Here is a 22,263-nt window from a genome sequence, read left to right on the forward strand (position 1 = left end):
ACAAATTTCACATGCATAAATGAACATTTTTTATTTAATTTAATACATATAATTTTCTTTTCTAGGACTCAATTAATTCAACATCCATGGTTGAAGTCAATGAAGGTTGGACTGGGGATTATGGGGTTTTTTTTAATCCGATACTTTCTTGCTTACTCTGGTCTGAGATGAATTCTTGGGGACATAATGAACCATCACATATGCACTCATAGCATGCTATGAAAATTAATAATGTCTTGAATTTGTTTGATATTTGCTCAGTATCAATGAGTAAATAATTCAATAATATTCATGAATAAAGTCTGTGGAAAACTGATACAGCTGGTATGAACTTTTTCCTGCAAGAAGCCCATTTTGTTATCCCACCAAGTTATGGCAGCTATGCTGCACAGCGTCCCCTTCCCAAAGATAAAGAGACGGCCTTACAAATTCCTACACGATATTACATTTTTTTAGTTGAAGTTGGCCTGCCAGTCCTTTTCTTTTTAGTTTACTTCATCTGTAGTCAATATTCATGTAAATCAGGTATATTAAAAAAAATAAACTGAGTCTGGTGACAAAAACACATCCTCGAAACCCATCAAGAAGTATTCTTATTACCACCACCACCACTGCTGTGGTAATGTCTAGAGGTCTTGGTGAGGATTAGGGTCCCATCGGGGTGTTGGAAACTATTTGATAGAAGGATTGCTGATGAAGGAAACTATGTATTTGGTTTATTATCACTACTTCAAGCCCAGGGGTGCAGTAGCGCACCTAGATCCAGAAACACTGCATCCTATTGTTCTCGGCAGTGTAAACATACATAGGGAAGGATGGTGCCCACTCTGAATCATGAAAGTTCCTATTGGACATCTTCAGTCTTAGAAAGATACATGCCACGTGGATATTTTCTATGTCATAGATTGCCTCCACCCATGAAAATACTGGGGGAGGCGGGGTGAGATTGGTGAGGCAAGGCCTGGGAGTTTTCACTGTAAGCTAAAACTAAACCTAAACCCTTGTCCAGCCAGGACATGAGGAGGGAGGCTCAGGCAGTGTGTTTCTCCTGCCTTTCCCCAGGAAGGGAGGCTCCAGCAGCTTGGAGCATGGAGGAGGGAAGCTGGGGTAACTTGGGGGCAAGTTGGAAGACTACCCCTCACACCGGCCTGATTAATAACCCAAAATCACTTTTCTCCTCCCAGAAAGGAAATGATGTGTGCATCTTGCCTAGGTTTGTAATATATTCTAAAGACAGGGAGAAATTAGTATTTTATTTTTTGTATCAGAGGCACCTAAACTCTCATTCTTGGTTCTCATTTATTTTGTCTGTCAGGACTAGGGCATTCACAATTACCCCACCATAGCAATTTAAACAATCAGGTAGACATTAGAGAGGGTTCACTAGCTCCTCCTTGCTGGCTTGCTTCTTTTTTTCTGCCAGTTCCTCACATATCAGGTATTTGTGCCCCACAAAGAACCCCGAACTCCACCTGATACCCTGAGAGACAAAGTTACCTTGCAAGTCGTTTTTAGGAGGTTGTTACAAAACCTTCACTAGTAACTAATCTCTAGACTCCGCGATTGAACTGGCCGACTCAGAAACGCTCTGAATTTCCACTAGTTTGAGAACCCAAAATTCATGACAGCTCACTGCACTTCTAATTGCAATCATCTGTCCAGCCCAATAACTGTCTAAAGCTCTTAGCTAAAACATACATATCTTGATATCAGAAACTTACTTATCTTGATAGCTGGCTCCAGGCACAGACATTTAACTACTCAACGAGCTTGGTGGGACCCAATGAACTTGCACTAAATGATTATACTGTGTGGGGGAGCATAGGGGTTAAATAAGGGGTTTTGGTAGTTGCAACCATGGTTATGGGGTGTGGCTCAGGCAGACATTGCTTCTATGGAATTATAGACTTACTTTGATTCCTCCTTTACTGCCTGCTTAGGATAGATAAGCTACAGCTATACCCAGGATGTAACTTTTAATGAATGGTCTATGTGTTAACCATGCTATCTTCCTTACCCCTTATTTGTTCCTATTCGCTCTGAAGTATACATTCAGGATCACATATCCTTTCCTCCTTGTAAGTTGCTGATATAAGGAGTTTTGTGATGTGAGAACTGCTTATATCAAATAAAAAGCTGTAAACAGGGGCAGGTATAATTATATTCATCATGCGGTTATGGCTCACATTACTACATGAGGGTTTAAAGAGTGATGTAATTGACAAGTGTATTTACATACTAACTAAGATTAAAAGGTGTACCTGTGGTTAATTTGTTGCTCTGTCATATCCCAAGGCTGGGGAGAGCAGGTCTGAGACAGAACAAGTATCTGCAATAAAGGTTCCCTTCTACCCCATCCACCTCTGAGTAACCTGTTCTTTTCTAACAATTTTGACAGAAGGGCCAACAGATCCCAATTTAAGTCTAACAGGAACAGCAGCACAGTAGCTGCTCAAGGCGTACCATGCTTTCAGTTGCCCCAGGGCTGCATGCTGACCAGCATTCCTGCCTTACTTCTGATCTCCTCATTCTGGCCAGTGGCTTGTCTCCTGACAATGACTCCAGCTCTGCCCTTTGATTATTACGTCACACCATCTACACCTCATTGTGTGACATTTGCTTTCTAATGTTGCACAACCTCCATTAAGTTTTAAACAGATTGCAAGAACTTGCAGGGCTAGGACCAAGACTGTGGGAGTTCTAGGCCTTTGATGCCACTACATCACCACAAGAGGCTTAGAGTAGGACCCTGTGAGTCTGGCTTCAACAGGAAGTACTGCCTAGCAGGACAGGTGGGGCAGCCTCAGACAACTCCCTGATTGGCCATTATTTGTATGTAAACCAGGAAGCCATGAATAGGAACTGTCTGAGCAACAACATAGACTGCCTGCTTCTGTTCCAGACCATGCTCATGAGAGACCCTGAATTCTGGCTTCTGACCTACCTGCTTCCTGATCTGTGACTCTCGCTTAGCTCTTGGACCTATCCTGGACTCTGACCTCCCAGTGTCTGACTCGGCCTCACTCCTAACTCATGGTCTGACTGGCCATATCCTGGTCATGACACATACTGTATCTCCAGAGCAAATGTTAATGCCAGACTGCATTAATGGACAATGCAACAGAAAGTGCCTAAGTATCGCAGTATTGAAACATTTAAGAATAAAATCTAATGTTACTTAAAAAATCCCATAAGGGCTTTTAGACCTTCTCTCCCATTTCACAGAATACATTTCGAATTTCTCTTTGTTAAATAGGTGTTAGTCTGAATCTCCAAAAGTGACGAGTAGTCCTGTGGCACCTTATAGACTAACTGAAGTGTAGGAGCATAAGCTTTCGTGGGCAAAGACCCACTTCGTCAGATACAGGACTCCTTGTCGTCTTTGTTAAATGAATTTTGCAATAGCACAGAGACATATTAAGCCCGAGGATTAAAATACCATACAAAATATTGCACATTGACATGTACTGTAAAAAATGCAAGATCTTCTGAAACAATAATATTAACAGAAACGTGTCATGTGGTAGAAAAGGTGAGTTAAGTGTGATTTGTTTGATGGGAATCTATTGTGTAGTCTCCTACATTTGTATATGTGTCTGTGGGATCCAAAGGACAAATCATGACCCCTATCAATTATCACAAGTGAACCATAGAGGAGCTCAGATATAACAGTGGTGAATGTGGTACAAATGCCCAGTTAAAATAAATATATATGGAGCAGATATTAGTTTGAACACTACAATTATTTAAAAAACGAACCATATTAATATGCATTAATGTGATGATGCTACTGGTTCAATTTTCAACAGTCATCTTGCTGGACCATAATATTTGAAAACTGGTACCAGAAGCTTGTGCATCATTTAGCCTTCTGTGCAAGGAAATTGGATGACAGAGCAGTAAGGATCGCATTATTAATAGGCTAGAATTATACAGCTCACATGTAATTTTCAGACTGCAGCTTTATTGGTTTAGGGCCTTTTCATCATTTTTAGAAGTTTATCAAATGGCCAAGGTGCAAACTATCAAAGCAATGTGTGGGAAGTTAGCCATATGATTCCTTCTGATATTAATTGGCATGGTTCCTTAAAAAGATGTATTGAAGGAAAGGTCCACACCCAGTGTAGACCATCAGGATAAAAAATAAAGATGAAAATAGTTGTCTACTGTTATAATAATTTTTGGTGTGCTTCTGTTTATTTGAGAGGGACAGATAAAAAGAACAGACATGAAAAAATAGCAAAATCAGTGTTCATTAGGAATAACATATGTGCTTTAATTGAATTAAAATACACCGTATTATTAATAAAATATTGTCATGAAACATCTTAAACAATTCTTTGAGTTATTATTAAAATGAATATTTTATGCATCTGATGCATTTTTTAAAAATGTTGGGGTTGTTTCACTGTATTTCATGTGAGTCAGGTTTCTATTACTTGGAGAGCAGTGGATAAGAAATAAATACTTGGCAAGTAAAATTTTCATATTGTAACTTTTCCTGATTTTCCTCCTCTAACTCCCCCTTTCCAAAGTTGCCTCCCTTTGTCTAGATCCTGCAGCTCCCTACCGGGCAATCCTGATCTTACTGAAGTCAGATGGAGTTTTTTTATTTACTGGAACAGGAAGAGCATTTTCATATTTGTAGCTTTACCCTCCTCCCAAACCACCTCCCATCATTTCTTTTCAGCAGTGAGACTGCAATAATGTACTCCGGTACTCCAAGGTATCTATTGATCCAACCGATCCAATATGCTTGGTCAGCACCAGTGAAGAGGCTCTCACGCTATCTGAACATTCCCTATGGTTTACAAAGCAAGACCAGTATTTGAAAATATACTGCTGATTACCATATTTGTATGCTGTAAATCTTCAAATGCCCAACAAGATCAGGAGCTTAATTGAAGCCAGTGGAATCTTACAGTCACTAACGTTTATAAAGCAGTAGTCTACAGTTCGTTGAACTGACATCCAACCTCTTACGAAATTGATATTTTTCTCTCTTCTAAGTATCGACACATCCTCCATTGCCTAAAACAATCACTCAGAATGACAGCGTGTTTGGTAACATCTCGCCTTTTTTACAGGTTTTTTCCTCTGGAGACAGTTCCTAATTTACCTTTTACTTTTGTTTTTAATTCAATCAACTGATGGTGCACAGCTGATCTCACTGATGCATACAACTGCTCACATTTAAGAAAGCCTGAATACTTCATGCCTGACTCAATGATTTCAGCTGGAGAATTAGTAAACTTGCTAATGACCTAAGAGATCAAAAATGAAAATGAAGAAAAGAGAACACAAAATATACATTTTAACAGGTTTTTTATTATTTATGTATTTTGTTTAATCAGGGAATCATATTGGCTTGCATACTTGGATTAGTTTCATACTGCAAAGGAAATGGGGCTTAAATTATTTTCAGTGTCTCAGCTATTAAGTGCCAAGGTTTTCTAAATGGAGGCCCCCAGGCCACATATATCTGCATGCCTACTTCACACCCATACTTGTGGAGATATCTGATTTGGAGTCCCATTGGTATAAAAGAGACAGAGCTGCTACAGGGCTGGGTTAATTCTCCAGGAGGCCTGAGGCTAGTAGATTTTGTGGGTGCCCCACGGTTCCAGGATAGGGCAAAAAATGAGAGAGGTTCAATGTTCAGGAAGAGGGGGACGGAGGTATGGGGCCTGGGCAGGAGATAGGGTTCTGTGCAGGAGTAGGGGGATGGTTTAGGAGCAGGCAGGGGGTGAAGGTGAGAGGTCTGGGTGGCAGGGAGGGTGCAGGAGCAGGTTGAGGATGGGAATGTGGGGTCTGAGGAGGAGGTAGGGTGCTGGAATAGGCTGGGGATGCGGGGTCTGGGAGGAAGAGTGGGGGGGGGGGGAGAAGCCTGCAGGCATGTGCTAGGGCAGAGAGCTTCTCTGAGTTCTCAGCAACATGCACTGCTCCAGCCCAGGGTAGGAGTGGGAACAGCAGCATGCAATGCCACCTCCTCTGCCACCCTCCAGCAGGCAGAGCTGGCCAGAGGCACACAGGGGCTTTAGTGGCTGCATCCCAAGACTCTGGGCTAAGGGAGTCCCTTGCTTAGCTCGGAGTCCTAGGCTGCAGCCATTAAAGCCCCTTTCATAATCCAGCTCTGGGCTGCTGGAAAGATGATGTGGTCAGGTCGCCGGGCCTTTAGAATTCCCTGCTTTTGGTCCTCCCTTCTCTATGTATCCCATGCCCTTTCTACACAGCTTGTACCCCTCCTCCCCCATGCTCTCTGTGTTCCTCTAAACAATGTTTCTCTTCTCATGGGACCCATCCACATACTGTTTTCACCTACCCCTCTTAACCAAAGACTTCCTTATTCCTAGTGCCCTCTGCTGCCCATCAGCCCTCTTCTATCTACCTACCTCCATACCCTGCCAAGCAATCCCTACCGCCTCACACCCCCACATATGCTTTATATGCTCCTGCTCAACAGTGAAATGGATGAACCCTGCTGACTTAGCTACATCGACAGTGGCAATTTGGGTGGCCTCACTACATCACACGGGACACTTTTCACAAACCTCAGCAATGTAGCTAGGTCAACCTAAGTTTTACTTTTAGCCCAGTCAGAATTCAGATTTCAGAAATTTATTTCCTTTCAACAAAAATACTAAAAAAAAATCCAGGAAGTCACCCATAAAGACTATATTAACAACCAGACCAAATTCATCTCATACATTTTTCAATTCCACAGCAAATTCCAGCTCCAGGTATATCAGGGGTGGGCTACAACAGTTGAATTAATGGAGATGTAGGATGATTCACTACTATTACTCCAATTTTAAGCAGATTGTATAGCAAAATACACTTTTACCCCAAATCCCAACATTCATTACAAAATGCACAGAACACAGACTAATAAAAGATAATCAAAATAAACCAAAGGGATTACATGATCAGTGTTCCCTGTAAGATGTGCGCTTGTGTGGCCTCTCAGAAGAGATTCATATGCTGCCCGGCTGATTAGCAGAATGCCCACAGCTAGGTTTCTATTTCTACTGATGGTGTGCATTCTCACATGCTTTGGAGCACCTAAAAATGTATTCCACGGATGGATACAATTTTCACAAAAATGGGAAAGATTAGAGGGAACATTGATCATGACTCTCACATGGACAGCCCATAGTTTATTCTGAGAAAGTGTGGAGGATGGCTGCAGAAACACTGAGGTAGCTAGGGAGGGACAGAGTTAAGGATATGTACAGAACCTTAACTATGATTTTCTTTGCTTTTTGTGGTTTTAAAATGCTGCCTTTCACTTAGAATGTACAAATTGGCAAACATTTGTTCTAGTAAGGCTTTTCTGTGTTGGTCTATCATTATAACTGTAATTAAATGGTGTTTTTGACTTGAAGTTTCCCTAGCTTCTTTCAAATATTTGTATAGCCTCCCTGTAGGTGAAAACTTTATGATGCCAGACACTGTCATTATAATTTGATGCAGCAGATGTAAATTGGTGGATGAAGTAGGATCAGGGCTAGGATTCCTGTAGATCTTAGATATCCCTTGCAGGCTTTATAAACTTTCCAGGAGTCCTTATATTATCTCTAGAGCAGTGTTTCTCAAAGAAGACTGGCCTGCCTTATGTAGGTCTGAGTTGATGACGATAAGGGAGTTACTCACCTCATGCAGTAACGAGTGTTCTTCAAGATGTGTGTCCCCGTGGGTGCTCCACTGTAAGTGAGGGGTTGCCCTGAGCTGCAGATCGGAGCTTTGTATAGCAGTTTCCCCTGTTGAGCCACGCATGCCCAGGAGGCATCTCAAGCCCTTCCCACCTCCTGAGGAGCGCGGCTCAACTCCCTCCCTTTCAGTTCCTCGTCTCCGCCCGAGAATTTTGACTCTGAGCAGAGGGGAGGTAGGGAGGGTCGTGGAGCACCCACGGGGACACACATCTCGAAGAACACTTGTTACTGCACGAGGTGAGTAACTCCCTTTTCTTCTTCGAGTAGTGTCCCCATAGGTGCTCCACTGTAGGTGACTACAAAGCAGTATTCAATGTAAGGCTGGAGGGAGCCGGAGTCATAGTTTAGCAGTGATAGAGAGTACTGCTGTGGCAACTGATGAATCACTCTTGAGTTGTGGAAGGATAGCGTAGTGTTTAGCAAAAGTATGGTCTGAAGACCATGTTGCTGCCCGGCAAATGTCTCTTAAGGGGACAGTGCCAAGAAAGTCTGTAGAGGTAGCCGTGGCTTGGGTGGAATGCGCTAGTGGTGGGCGCTGTAGCGGTCTATTGCCTAGAGAGTGGCACTTGATTATACATGTCGAGATCCATTTTGAGATTTGTTGTGATGATATTGGTGCCCCTTTTGATCGTTCAGGGATGGAAATAAAAAGTCTTTCAGATTTACGAAATGGTTTTGTTCTTTCTAGGAAGAAGGCCAGAGCCCTCCGGATGTCCAGAGTATGCAGGGTGACATCTCTCTGTGAAGAGTGTGGTTTCGGGAAGAAGGTAGGTAATATGATCGGTTCGTTGAGGTGGAATTCCGTACAGACCTTAGGCAGGAACGTCGGGTGTGGTCTAAGTATGACCCTATCCTTTGTGAAAACTGTGTAAGGGGGTTCCAACATTAGTGCTGCAAGTTCACTCACCCTTCTGACAGAGGTGATGGCTAAGAGGAAGCAGACTTTCATAAAAAGGAAGGGAAGTGGTATTGTTGCCAATGGTTCAAAGGGAGGTCTGGTCAGGTAGTCCAAAACAAGATTTAAGTCCCACAAAGGGGGTGGGGCTTTATATGGTGGATACACATTTTGGAGTCCCTTGAGGAACCTCTTTGTGATAGGATGGTTAAAAATGGAGAAGCCATCCACCGAGGTATGAAATGCTGCTATTGCAGAGAGGTGTACTCTTAGAGAAAAAATTGACAGTCCCGATGTTTTAAGGTCCATAATGTAATCTAGGATGGTATTCAGTGGAGAAACACAGGGTTCCACTTTGGCTCGTTGACACCAGTGAGAAAAACGTACCCATTTCTGCTGGTAGGTTTTTCGCGTGGATTGCCTCCTGCTATGGAGGAGGATGTCTTTTACTTTCTGCGAGCAGCGGTCTTCTATCTCTGAGAACCAGAAAGAAGCCACGCCTGAAGATTCAGGGTATGGAGTTGGGGATGTAGTATCCTGCCATTGTCCTGAGATAATAGGTCTATCCGGTATGGTAGAGGCTGGGGAGGCTGGATCGCTAGCTTGTAAAGGTATGGGTACCAGGTTTGGCAAGACCATGACGGGGCAATCAGGATGACTAGGGCTTTGTCTCTCAGGATTTTGCGTAGGACTCTTGGGATGAGAGGTATGGGGGGAAAGGCATAATCTAGGGGGGCTGCCCATTTGTTTAGAAAGGCATCCCCCAGAGAATGGTTGCCAAGTCCCGCACATGAGCAGAATTGGGGACATTTGGTATTCTGCAAATAACTTTGCAGATGTTGACATAACAATGTCATTAATAATATAACCACACAATGGATTTTAATCATATCCAAACGGGAGAATTGCCCTCCCCCAATTAAGTTTCTGAACAATCATGATTAATGGTAACACACACACAACTTGGTTTGTAAACCTGAAACATGCTTACACATTTTAGTGTTTAATTTAGTTCCCTTGTCTGCTTCCAGGGAAATGTCTGGTCAGCAGTAGCAAGTGCAAAGCATTGTTTTTATATGTTTTACTTGTTTTCTAGAAAAGTCACATCTAAAAAAGTACACAAGTACCAGAGGAGGAATTCTATTACTTACACTTTCTCTTTCTTTCTAGGGTAAATTTAATGGCATAAGAACAGAGTAATTAAAGAGTTCCTACCCGCAAAATTTCTTCAATACAGCTGTTATCTCCTGTCCCGCTATCCTGTAAACAAAGAGGAAAATATTTTTTAAGTAAGAAATAACAAATGGCAGGTTTGAAGACATGGCATTGGCAGACAAATTTGTTTGTCCTACTTCTGTATGTTAATAGCAGAGTTCTTTTGGAAGACCATTCTGAGAGCAGACCCATAATATAATAACCAAAGTAGCACACTTCCTGGCAGAGTGGAGGGAGGGTTTGAATTCATATCCTTTGGAAGCGTGAGGGGGTAACAATATCAGAATTAAGACAGTCATATACAAGCAGAGAATAATTTATGTTTCATAAATTTTTGTGGCTGTTATTTCATGCCAGGTTATGGGAACTCATGAATCTTTTATTGTCAAGACTCCTGGAAAATGCTGCTGAATATGGACCTTGGTTATTAAACAAATGAATTGTCCTTAACCCTTTTGCTGTAATATAGTTTGTCATCTTAAAAGCCAATAGGAGTTATGCCACCGATTTCAACAGAAAAAGAACTAGGTGCAACATAAAGCGTCTTTCTAGAATTACTCATTGTTGACAAATCACTGGTTAAAAGGTACTACAAGCAATTGAAAACAGACCCATTCTGAACTCATCATTGCAACAGATTACTCAAAGAATGTAATATGCTGCTTTTGTTGTTACTGGTGGAGTAACAATAAAACAGAAATATAGGTAGTCCCCGGGTTACATGGATCCAACTTACATCGGATCCCTACTTACATATGAGGTGAGGCAACCCCACACTAGCTGCTTCCCCCCAGTAGACCAGGGAGACGCGAAGCTAGCGTCCCCCTCCCCCCCAGCAGACCAGGGAGACGCAGAGCGGCTTTTCTCAGCAGACACCTAAGCTTGAGAATAAAGGACTGAGGGAAGTGAGGTGTGGGAGAATAAAACTGAGCTCTGGAGAAATGTTTGGCTAGAGTTTCCCCTACAATATGTACCAGTTCCGACTTACATACAAATTCAACTTAAGAACAAACCTACAGTCCCTATCTTGTACGTAACCCGGGGACTGCCTGTACTTGATGCTGCTAATAAAGGGAACTAACAAGAAAAAAACACACACATGAAAAATCACAAAATACTGTGGACTTTCTTCCTCCCTCCCACATTAGCTGATTTGTTTTTCTCCTCTCCCTAGATCCCCCCCGCCCTTTAAAAATAAAAAGCCATTCTATGCTTCATGACATCAACATCATGAACAGTTGAGCACACAAAGCCCTCCTGGCACGCCACGGGCCTTGTTTGCAGAGCAGCAAGTCAGATGCCCCCACCAAAAGTCTACAATTCATATTTGCGCTGGTTTTATATAAGAAGGCAGAAGATGTCATCTTCTTTCTTAACGTGATTTCCAGCCCCCCCCCCCCCCCCGCCCCCGGTGTTGCTCTACTGTTAAGATCAAAATACCAAAGGTAAATAGATTAAATTTGCTCATAACTCAATTCAGAAATATCTATTTTTGTGTTTTAATATTAAATCTTTCTCCTCCGAGTATAATAAAGTACATTTGAAAATATTCACTTGTAACAGATTCGTCCTTTCTACCACCATGGAATTAAGCCAAAATATTGTTCCTTGGCCCATTACACTTCAAGGCAGAAAATAAAAACACTTTACTGCTCACAATTATATCTTGATCCAAGTGACCTGATAGTCTTCTAATGTGTGATAATGAAAGAGAAACACAAGGTCCAGGCAAACAGAGGAAAATAAGGAAACGTTATTTGGAAAAAAATTGGTGTCCCCTTTTCTCTTTATAACAGTCTCATTCCATGATCTTGCCCTTTTAGCACCATAATACCACACCAATACATGTGTATCTAGAAGATTACACTACATAATATTTTTTTCACTTTCCAAAATGCCACAGAAATCCACAAGTCTCTGAATTCAAAATGATGAATTTAACTTTGCAAAAATATTTTAATAAAAGATTTACATGGTGGTAAATTCCACCTGCAGTTTGCATCAATAGGTGATTTGTTGGAGGGCTTGCAGGAAGGAGGAACATGTACATATGGTGGTTGTCTTATTAATGTGTATGAATTAAATGGCTTGGGGAGGAAATTATTAAAGAGATTAATCTTATAACAGAATACCAGCTTTTTAAAGATCCTCTGATCTGCTTACTCAATGTTCAATGACTTTTTATTGTATTTAGAGTTCATATTGCACACTGCTGCATAAATGTAACCCCCCAAATATGGAATTATGGCATAATAAAATATGAATTGTCCTGTAATGGAAAAACATTCATACCAATACATACAGAAGAAAAGGGCAAAAAAGGCAATAGATACTCAGAAATATGGTCACCCTTTTTCATGAACGCAGAGGAGGAGGGCTCCCCAGCAAGAAGGCCAAAATTTTTGAATATTAATCTGGTCCTGAATAAGTCAAGTACAATGTAGTAAGTTAACATTTTATTGTAACTTTGCCTTACTACAATGTTATTGTTTTTTTAATCTATTACTTACATGCAGTAAATACTCAGAGGGGTAGCCACATTAGTCTATAAGTTTAAAGGAACAACGAGTAGTCCTGGAGCACCTTATAGACTTACAATATATATATTTAGAATCATGAGCTTTCATAGGCAAAACCCACTTCCTCAGATGATCAGTAAATGCTATACACCTCTCCAATCTTTCACCTATTTAAATGGATGAATCTGCCCATTTTAAACTGTGTTCAGCTTCTACTATTATGTAAGTGCCTACATAAACACCTACATAAATGCATCTGATGAAGTGCGTCTTTGCCCAGGAAAGCTTATGCTCCAATAAATCTGTTAGTCTTTAAGGTGCCACAGGACTTCTTGTTATAAATGCCTACATGTCCCTGTACCTACATAAATATATAAAAAGAGCCTATAATTTTGAACAATGTAATCATTTCTCCCTCTTTGAAAATGTACATAAAGCAAAAGATGGGCACAATGTACATTTTAATTACTCTGGGTTTTGGGGAGTGGGGTTGTCAGGTTTGTGGGTGTTACTTCGTGCTGAATTGCTGAACTGTTACTAATGTATTATTTATACTAACTTGGATGAACTCATTTGTCTGTCACTATTTTTTTTTTAAATCTATCACAACAGACTTGCCTCCCTGAACCTCCAATGAACTCCCAGGGAAATGCTGGCAACTCTAGTTCACTTTTATCAAAGGCAGTGGGCATGATTCCTTCAGTTCTCTGATGCTTTTCTCATTACCTTCATTTCTCAGTCAGAGCAGCCCTACACAACACCAAACATTTGTACGAACATGCACACCCAGAGTCTGGCAGGAAAATGTGAGGATCTGCAGCCGAGGATAACAGCACTTATTTCTGCAGAAATAGCCAGGAGCATCACATCATTGATAACACAAGGAGCTAATTGCCATGCAAAGCACAGAGCACTGTAAGAAACGAAGCTGAATAAAGACTGCACCAAATTCTTGGGACATGGGATGTACTGTAATTGCAAGAAAGCTACATCTGTATATATTTTATTTTATAATGTCCCTTATTTTTTTTCTTACCAACAGCTTTCACAAAGTGATATGTAAAGGAACTTCTATTGAAAGAATGTCCTCTTTATGAGACTTTTCTCCTCCTCTTAAAGCCTTACATTGAAAAAAAGGTAGACCCATCTCCCATAGCAATCTAGTTTAAATTTAGGCTACATCTACACTTGGAGCTGGGGGGGTGTTACTCAGCTAACGCCGACATGCTCACACTTGTTCCCATCAAGCCAGCATCCCAAAAATAGCAGCATAGCCATTGTAGCATGGGCAGCAGTGAGTGGCAGCATGGCTGACCCACCCCAAGTATGTATTCATGGAGGAGGGGGGGGCAGAAGAGGTAGATGGAGCACTAGTAAGATAAGTGCTAGTGCAAGTATTTCTATATGAGGTGGGAATTACATCCCCTAGCTCCAACTGTAGAACAGACATAGCCTCACCGTAAGAGATTATTATGGCAAAAGCTTTTTATATCATTATTTGTGTTGCATTAAGTACTTCTACTAACTCACCAAAACTTACTGCATTTTGCTTTCAGTGTGAATTAAGACTTATTAAAGTATTTTAAAAGTTGAGGAATACCTAATTTATATCCTTGACCTCTGTCCACTCCGTCTGGGTCCTTCTTGCCATACTGGCATTAAAAGCTGGGCCAGCTTGGTATCTGCAGCCAGCTTGGTGTCAGCTGATGGTACATTTGGGGTCCTTTCTAAAGTGGGTTCTTGACTGCAAGGATTCTATACTCTATTCTGACACTCTTCTGGTACATCACTTTCTCTCTGCTCAAACTGCCACCCTTCATAAGCACTGTAATTGGATGAAATCATAGGTGCAGGTTACACTACCAAGCAATGGGTAAGATTCTGTTGCTGGAATTCATACATGCAGAGCAAGTTAAAGTTCCATTTGGTAACTGGTGATGAGTGCTTACAACTTGGACTGAAAATTTCTTCTGAAAAAAATGCATGGGCATAAACTCTGTTTTGCTTATCTATCAAAAGCTGGTTTCCATAATCTTCAAGACAGTGGATCATTTCAATGCAGAAAACTTCCAGATTAAAAAAAAAAGAATAAAAGATATCTTGATTGAAAGTACTATAATATTAGAACAACTGGTGCTTTAAAAAAACTGCTTATGGACAGACCTTAAAGACAGTTAAATGTCTAACTCCCATTGAAATCAATATATGGGCTATATAAATAAAGTGTACAGAAGAATTGTGGACCAGGTTGTTAATGAAATAAAAGGCATCAATTCCCACTACTGAATGAAACTTCAGACTCATTAATATGTTTCATAACAAGTGTTTCCCTCTTCTTGCTGTCCTTCTTCTTGAGGTGTTGCATTCATGCCTACACTCGACATTGCTCATCTCATGTAAAAAAACTATTTCTGCATTTTGATTTAAGGTAGGGGCTACTAGTTATGCCACTAATTAAGTACTTTCCATTATAAGCCCTGTTTTCACTTCTTTACAGGTTTGCAGAATTTCTATTGTGTGGGTTGCAATATTGCATGTTTGATCTGTCTCAGTGCTGTTGCTTTTTTGTTAGATGGTGTATCAGGAAAATTTCAGCAAAAACACTTACACAATTTTTGATAAGAAGACTAGGGAAAATCAAGGAGTTTTGCCAGTGCTAAATTTCTGCCCATGCAACCATTTATTTGAAGAGCTTTACATCTTAAAAGGACCAGTACATTGAAAATCAGCATGTGGATGATAATCATGGGGTCAGAGAAGTGGATTTTACTATTTCATGAAAATGTATCTAGATTTGGCAGAGTTGTAAAGCTAAAAAATTCCATTTGCCCTTGCTTAGTAGGATTTTGTTAGAGGTTTGCTGCTTAGGTGTCAGAACATTCCATTTATATGGAGCATGTTGAACTGCCCAAAAAACTCCCGAATGTGACAACTGCACTGAGCATACTCCATGGCATAGAGTTAGTGCTCCGGCTCAGAAAGAGAAAATGTAATGGCAGGAGCAGCAATTGCATCCACCCCTTTGATCTACAGGAAGGAAAGATTTGTGGTAAGAGCCTCAGCAAAAGCTGAATAAAACTCCGAATTTCTGATTTATGGGAAATTCCTACATTTTGAAATTTGTTTTCTTTCCAAATGAGAAACCCCCACGAGAACAAAACCCCCCAAAACTTCAAAATTTCCTGCAAAACAACATTCTTAAACATTTTGTTTTGTTAAAACTAAAATGTTTTGTTTCATTTTCTACTTTTAAAAATGTTATAGCATAATTTAAAATATAAAACAGATTTCAAAAGAAAGAGTCCTTTTGTCAAGACAAAACACTGAAATGTTTCATTCTGATAAAGTTAAACAATCACTTTCTCAAATGCTACATTTAAAAAGATTGACACTAAATATAAATCAAAACCAACACAGAACATTCCATGGAAAGTTTCAATTTCAACTTAACTTTAAAAATTTTTCAAGGAAAGCATTCCATTGGAAAATGTTTGACCAGTTCTTATCAATGCCAATCTCTTTTCATTGCTAAAAGCAAAGTTATAGATCTCCTTTTCCTCGTTGTGTCATGAGAACAGGAATCCCCCACAGCTGCCTTTCCTCCTTGTAGTTACACTAACAGCTCCTTGTTTTAATCTACTTTAGCCACTGTGAGAAGATGGGCTGGGTGTAAGGAGCAGATGACGAGTTGTATAGTCTCTTCTCCCTCACTGAGGGTACGTCTAGACTACAGGGTTTTGTCAACGGAAGTTTTGTCAACAGATACTGTCAACAAAACTTCTGTCGACATAGAGCGTCTAGACACATTCAGTTCTGTCGACAAAGCAAGCTGCTTTGTCGACAAAACCCTGTAGTCTAGACGCAACCCTACAGGCAATAACACCTTCCGTCGACAGAACTCTGTCGACAGAAGGTGTTATGCCTCATAAAATGAGGTTTACCAGCGTCGACAAAACTGCTGAGTTCTGTCGACGTTATGTCGACAGAACTCAGCGGTATTGTAGACGCAGGTATAGTTTTGTCGACAAAAGTCCACTTTTGTCGACAAAACTCAGTAGTCTAGACACACCCTAACTCTGGTACTTCACTGTCTGTATTATTCAGCAGGTCTTGTGCTCTTATCTTAGGATGCAGACAAGCAGGGCTTGAATAGGAATAGATCAGACATGGTTATCAGCCTGTCACTATTTTCTGGTGACATCTTCTCTCTCAGAATTTCAACTTTCATAAAAAACACAAAGTTGCACCAGAAACTTTAGTTCACATTTCCTACATTTTTTGGTGCTTGCCTTTACAATGTTAGTTCTTTACATATAACTTAAAATACAATTGGCTATAATATGTCAAAAACCAGCTATTCATTCTTAGGCTTTTTATTACTCTGTTTTGGACCTAAGACTTGCTTTAATTTTATAAGGGATTGTTTTTTTCTAGGAAGGCATCTAAAACCTGGGACGTGACAGTAGAAAAACATTTTACTCAGGCTCTGTGATGAAAATGTTGTATTAATTACAATACAAATGTTATTCAAACATAATTCACAGTGACTGTTAATAAACTCTGTCATTTTAATTAATATATTCATTATCTTTTCCTGAAATGGATTCTTTATATTTATTATGGGGACTATTTTTCATATAATGGAAACTTGCAACAATGCTCTTTCCTCAAAAAGGGAGAAGGAGAAACATTGAAAGGATTTTCTTTTAAAAAGGTTTAGAAGTGTATACTGAAAAAACAGCAACATATTATTGCTCCGTGGAAAGGATCTGGATATCTTAGTCCTAGATCACTCAGTAATTTGAGTGCTAACATGACCCAGGATTTGTACCAGGAATTGAGACTCTCTGGCTAGGAAGAAAATGAATTAAAAAAAACCTACAGGCAAATTGGAACACAAAATGCCCTGACTGCAAGCTGCTTAGAACAAGTTAATTGGACAGAGCCTGTTTTATTCATGGTAGCTGAAATATAGTCAAAGCATCACAGAGCGTCATTTGATAATTTCCAGTTGGGTAAGTACAGTGACATTTGGTGACTGGGGGAGATGGGGAGTCATCACAGAAGAAAGGTAATGGTGGAAGTTGAAAAGCCACAGAACAAGATGGCTTCCAAACCTCACAGAATAAATTACAGAAACTGAGCTTTACCAACACCAGTTTCATGACAGACCCGTTCTATTATTCATTTTTCTTGCCAAAAGAAAAATAATTACATAACAATACTAAAAATTATCAACTAAATGTAAACATCCCTTTAAATTCTGATGCCTTCAGTGCATTGGAATTTGTTTCATAATGGTATGAAGGTGAAGATGAAAGCAGAGCAGTGCACCATACTTCACCATATGCATTGTACATACTATAATTGAGGCGTTCTATTTTGTGACTTCCAAAATCCCCAGTTAGTTTGCAAAATAAGGGTTCTTCTGTAGTAAGATGGTAGTAATGAGACTGTCTGATAGACCACCTCTCCTTAAGTGATTCTACCATTGCTCAGATAACATGCCTGTGACAACTACAGCAACTGTTTCAATGGAAAAGAAATATTAAGAAAGTAGTTTTAGCTGTCTGTCTTTTGATCCATGGACCACAGTTTAGGAACCACTATAATAGACAAATAATGGAGAGGAATAAGAGGTTGCATTTAATAATGAGAAAAACATGGTCTGCAAACTATTGTTTTTGAAATAGCACATACTACACAGAAAATTATTTTGGAAATCCACTTTTCTTTTTATTAGCCAACTGTCCAGACAATTTATGGGCCTGATCTAGCGTACTTCCATTGTGAATGGGAGATGTGGCCATTTAAGGTATGTGGGTGAGATTCTGTGCTACGCCTGTAAGCGCATGTCTACAATGTAACCACAGCGGTGATGAATGCATGTGCAAACATGACCAAAACTAGTCTGGGTTGCCTATCTTGAATGACAATAGCAGTGAAGCCTCAGCAGCACGGGCAGCTGCCCAGAGTATTCAGACTTGCCTGCAATCCTGGGTATGTACTTCAGCAGCTAGTCAATGCTGCTGCAGCCTCACTGAGACTGTTCTTCAAATTAGCTAGATCAGTGTTTCTCAACCAGTGGTATGAGTACCCTTGAGGGTACTTGAGAGAAGTCTGGGGGGGTACATCAAAACAACTGAAATTTGAAGAAAACTGACTATTTGTTGTAAGTTTTACAGCGTTTTATTATTTTTGTACTTTTTATATCCAAAAATTTCATCGCCCGCCCAGCTACAATTAAGTTGTTTAAACAAACGTGTTGCAATTATAGACAAAAAATGTGTGTGTCTGAAAACTGTAGGTACTGTGGGTACTTATAACTTTTTTTTTTAAAGAGATACTTTATAAAAAAAAAAGGTTGAGAAGGGCCTGGCTGGAGGCTAGAGTAACCTCTAGCACCATTTAGACAGCTTGAAGTCCTGAGTTACAGCAGCCTCTGGCTGTCCTAGGGGCTTCAGCATGGCCAAAACCTCTGTAGCACTGCATGCTGGGACCCAACCCACCAACACATCTCTTTATGATCCACCATGCCCCACACCCCAGGGCTTGTGAAGGGGCCCATGAAGGAAAGCCTTATGCTCGCCTTGCGTAGTGTTTGTGCTGGACAATCCTCTCTCCTGATGGAGGGCTTTTAGAGTCTCTTTCCCACTGCTCTGGCCCTTTACCTAGTGCAAAGGAAAGAGATAGAGGGGAGGATTTCACCATCCAAGGAAGCCGTTTGTCTAACTTAAGTTGCACCTATTGTTCTCACCCAGTATAAAGATAAAGATACAAGCAGACTGGGGCTATGTCTAGATTGCAGGTTTCTTGCGCAAGAAGCTTTTTATTAGAAGAGATCTTCCACAAAAACTTTTTGCACAAGAGCACGTCCACATTGCAAAAGCGCATCGGAAAAGCGATGCGCTTTCGCGAAAGAGAGCGTCCAGACTGCATGGACGCTCTTTCAAAAGTAAGCTCTGATTGCCATTAACAGAATGGCCACCAGGGCACCTGTGCCTTTTTCCTCTTTTTGCACAAAAAACCCTGCTTCCCCGTCCACATACACCTTTTTGCGGAAGAGCTCTTTTGCAAAAAGGTGTTCTTCCTCATAGAATGAGGAATAACTATGCTGGAAAACTCGCTCTGTTCTTTTGATTTTTTTGTGCAAAAATGCACTTGAGGTGTGGACACTCTGCGAGTTTTTTCGGAAAAATGGCTGTTTTTCCGAAAAAAAAACTCTGTAGTGTAGACATAGCCTGGGTGAGAACAAAAGAAAAGCAAGTCTACATTAACAGTTCCATCTTTCAGTCACAGTTGAACTAAGAATGTGAGGTTATGTCTAGACTATAAGCCTCTTTCGAAAGAGATTGTCTAGACAGCCCCAAGTCTTTTGAAAAAGTGAGGCAATCTGGATGCTCTCTTTCAAAAAAGCCCGGTTTGCGTTCAAGAATGCCTTTTTTCAAAAGAGCTCTTTCAAAAAAAGGCGTTCTTGTAAAATGAGGTTTACCACTGTTGAAAAAAACACTGCGTTCTTTCAATTTAATTTTGAAAGAACAGGACGGCAGTCTAGACGCAGGTGAAGTTTTTTTAAAAAAACTCTGTAGTCTAGAAATAGCCTAATAGCAAAAGAGTCATTGTCAGGTAAGTATGTTCATAGATAATGGTGGATGTTTTAAAAATTTAAATAAAACAAAAAAATCCCTCAAATCTCCTTTCTACCCATCACTAGTGACAATGGAACAATCAATTACCACAGCTACAATACTACCAGTTTATATGAAAATAGCTTGAGAACTTCAAGTGAATGGCACTGGCAGATGAGCTAAGCAATTTAACAGACTTCAACATTTTATTCATAAAAAACACTGCAGTCCAAGAACAATAAAAGGGAGTGTAATGGGCAAGAACTGCATTGTTCTATTAATAAAATATAAAGTTTTTATTTTTATTAGGAAAGAGTGACTATCAAATCAATACTGTATCATAGTATATTCATGGTTTTTTTCTTTTCTAACAAAACAATGGATGCTGTTGTGATTACATTCTCTTTCCACATAGTTACAAAATATAATAAGATTGTAGTAATTAAAAATGCCACTGCAATATAAGGTGTCCAATCCTACAGGATGCTGGGTGAGGGTCCTGAGCTCCCATTGAAGTCATCAGGAATGGAAGGCACTCAACACTTATCAGGAACAACTCAGATTGCAAAATTGCATCCTTATGCCTCCTTCACCACTAATTATTATGTCATTCAAAAAAAAGCTAATTGAAATCCTTTGAAAATGCCTTCTGCTCAGTATATAACTGTACTGCATTATATTAGTGCACACTGTAGGTATATTCAATTGATTAACTGTTTGACATAATAATCTTCTATTGGAAAGTTTCTGTAATGGAAACTGGAGTCCTTTGCCTTTGTAAGAGCACTGTTACAGAAAGTGCAAGCTTCTCACACAGCCCACAATAGTCCTCCACAGTAACCTACAGAGACCTTCTGTGCAACTGATGAGTGCATTCTCCCATCCCATTCAGTTCTTGGCCTGTCCTTTAATGAGACTGCAGCTGGGCCAATTAATGTCAATTGGAATATAATTTTTTGGGGGGGTGGACATTTGTCCACTAGGAACAGGATGACAGAATCATAGTCATGTAATATATTTAGTGTATTTGTCCAGGAAGAATATACAATAATCCTAATACATTCCTGTAACGCAGTAGCATTTATCAAAAAGCATATTATGGAACTATTAATCTTATTGTAACATAATATGTATATACCACCAGCTACTACTATGCAATTAATTAAATGGATTAATTTGCCAAAAGATCTTTTTAAAAGATTTTAATTAACAATAAATCAATGCAATTATTCAACATGAAAATCAATTACATCCCTATTTACATTATTTAACTCCAAATATTTCTGTTTTATGTGCTTGTAATTAGCAAGCTATAAAAGATGCCATAAATAGGAGCATAATGAGAGGAACTGTTTATAAATGATAATTGGTATTCATTCCCACTGAGCTAAAGGTTATGTGATTACAGAGTGTAGCAAAGAAAGGGTTAAATCTATCAGTGGTGGAAGGCTTTGGAATACAAAATTCTATGAAAATCTTTCCTTAATACAAAAACACCCTGCTAAAAGGGACCCCCAAAAATGTTGGACTGAAACTCTAATGCCTCTGGGGCATGGGAGGTTCTACCTTAAAATATATGCAAATTTATTCATCAGTGACTAGATTGGAAGCAGAAAGCCCTTTCTTTGGACCTGAAGAAGAACACAAAGGAAGTCTGAATTCCCCATCCCAAAAGAGATAAGCGGCAGGGCTCTAACAACACCAAATTCAAGTTCAAAAGGAATGGAGAATAAAATTCAGATTCCTACAAACATTTGAATTAACCTCAGGGAAGGGGAAGCTCAGAGCAGGGCAAGGGATTACTCTGTCATTGTCGGAAACAAGAAAGTTAGCTTAATTGACACTCCGCGTGGACAGTAAGGGCCACAAGAAAGGCCATTTTCACCAGGGCCAAAATAAGGGTGCTGATTGTAGAACACCCAGGGGAGCTGCATAGAGCATGAAACAAACACAATGAAAATAGCCTAGGTTGCCAGGAGGTAAAATTTGATCTAGTCTTCATCTATAACTGTTCCATGGTTCTGAAATACCAGGATCCTTATGGAGGAGAGACTAATTCCGTATGTTCTATTGCTGAAGCCTGCTTTCTCAGTGTTATCTAATCCTAACTGAAATAAACCTCCAATACCTGAAGAGCCCAGCAAATTTTTGCTTTCCAACCCTAGCCTAAGAGAGTGTCCCTGTTAAACAGGCCTCTGCAGTAGATTGCAGATTGTCTGTCACTATGGAAGAGAAACCAAGATATTGCACGGCTCTTCTCGCAAAGATCAGACTTCTACATACAATTTTTCTAA

At 40.0% G+C, this 22,263-nt stretch overlaps 1 protein-coding gene across 7 annotated transcripts in view; it reads right to left on the reverse strand.

Annotated features, from left to right (window-relative positions):
* The window catches only part of AFF3 (ALF transcription elongation factor 3), a 561,437-nt gene that overhangs the window by 263,557 nt on the left and 275,617 nt on the right, over window positions 1–22,263 (reverse strand). For all 7 annotated transcript variants that reach the window (XM_075916945.1, XM_075916939.1, XM_075916954.1 and 4 more), the window contains one exon: window positions 9,823–9,867. In XM_075916945.1, coding sequence (XP_075773060.1) covers window positions 9,823–9,867 — 45 coding nt within the window. The remainder of the gene's footprint in view (window positions 1–9,822; window positions 9,868–22,263) is intronic.

This window comes from Pelodiscus sinensis, chromosome 1 (assembly GCF_049634645.1).
Source record: "Pelodiscus sinensis isolate JC-2024 chromosome 1, ASM4963464v1, whole genome shotgun sequence".
NCBI lineage: Eukaryota > Metazoa > Chordata > Testudines > Trionychidae > Pelodiscus > Pelodiscus sinensis.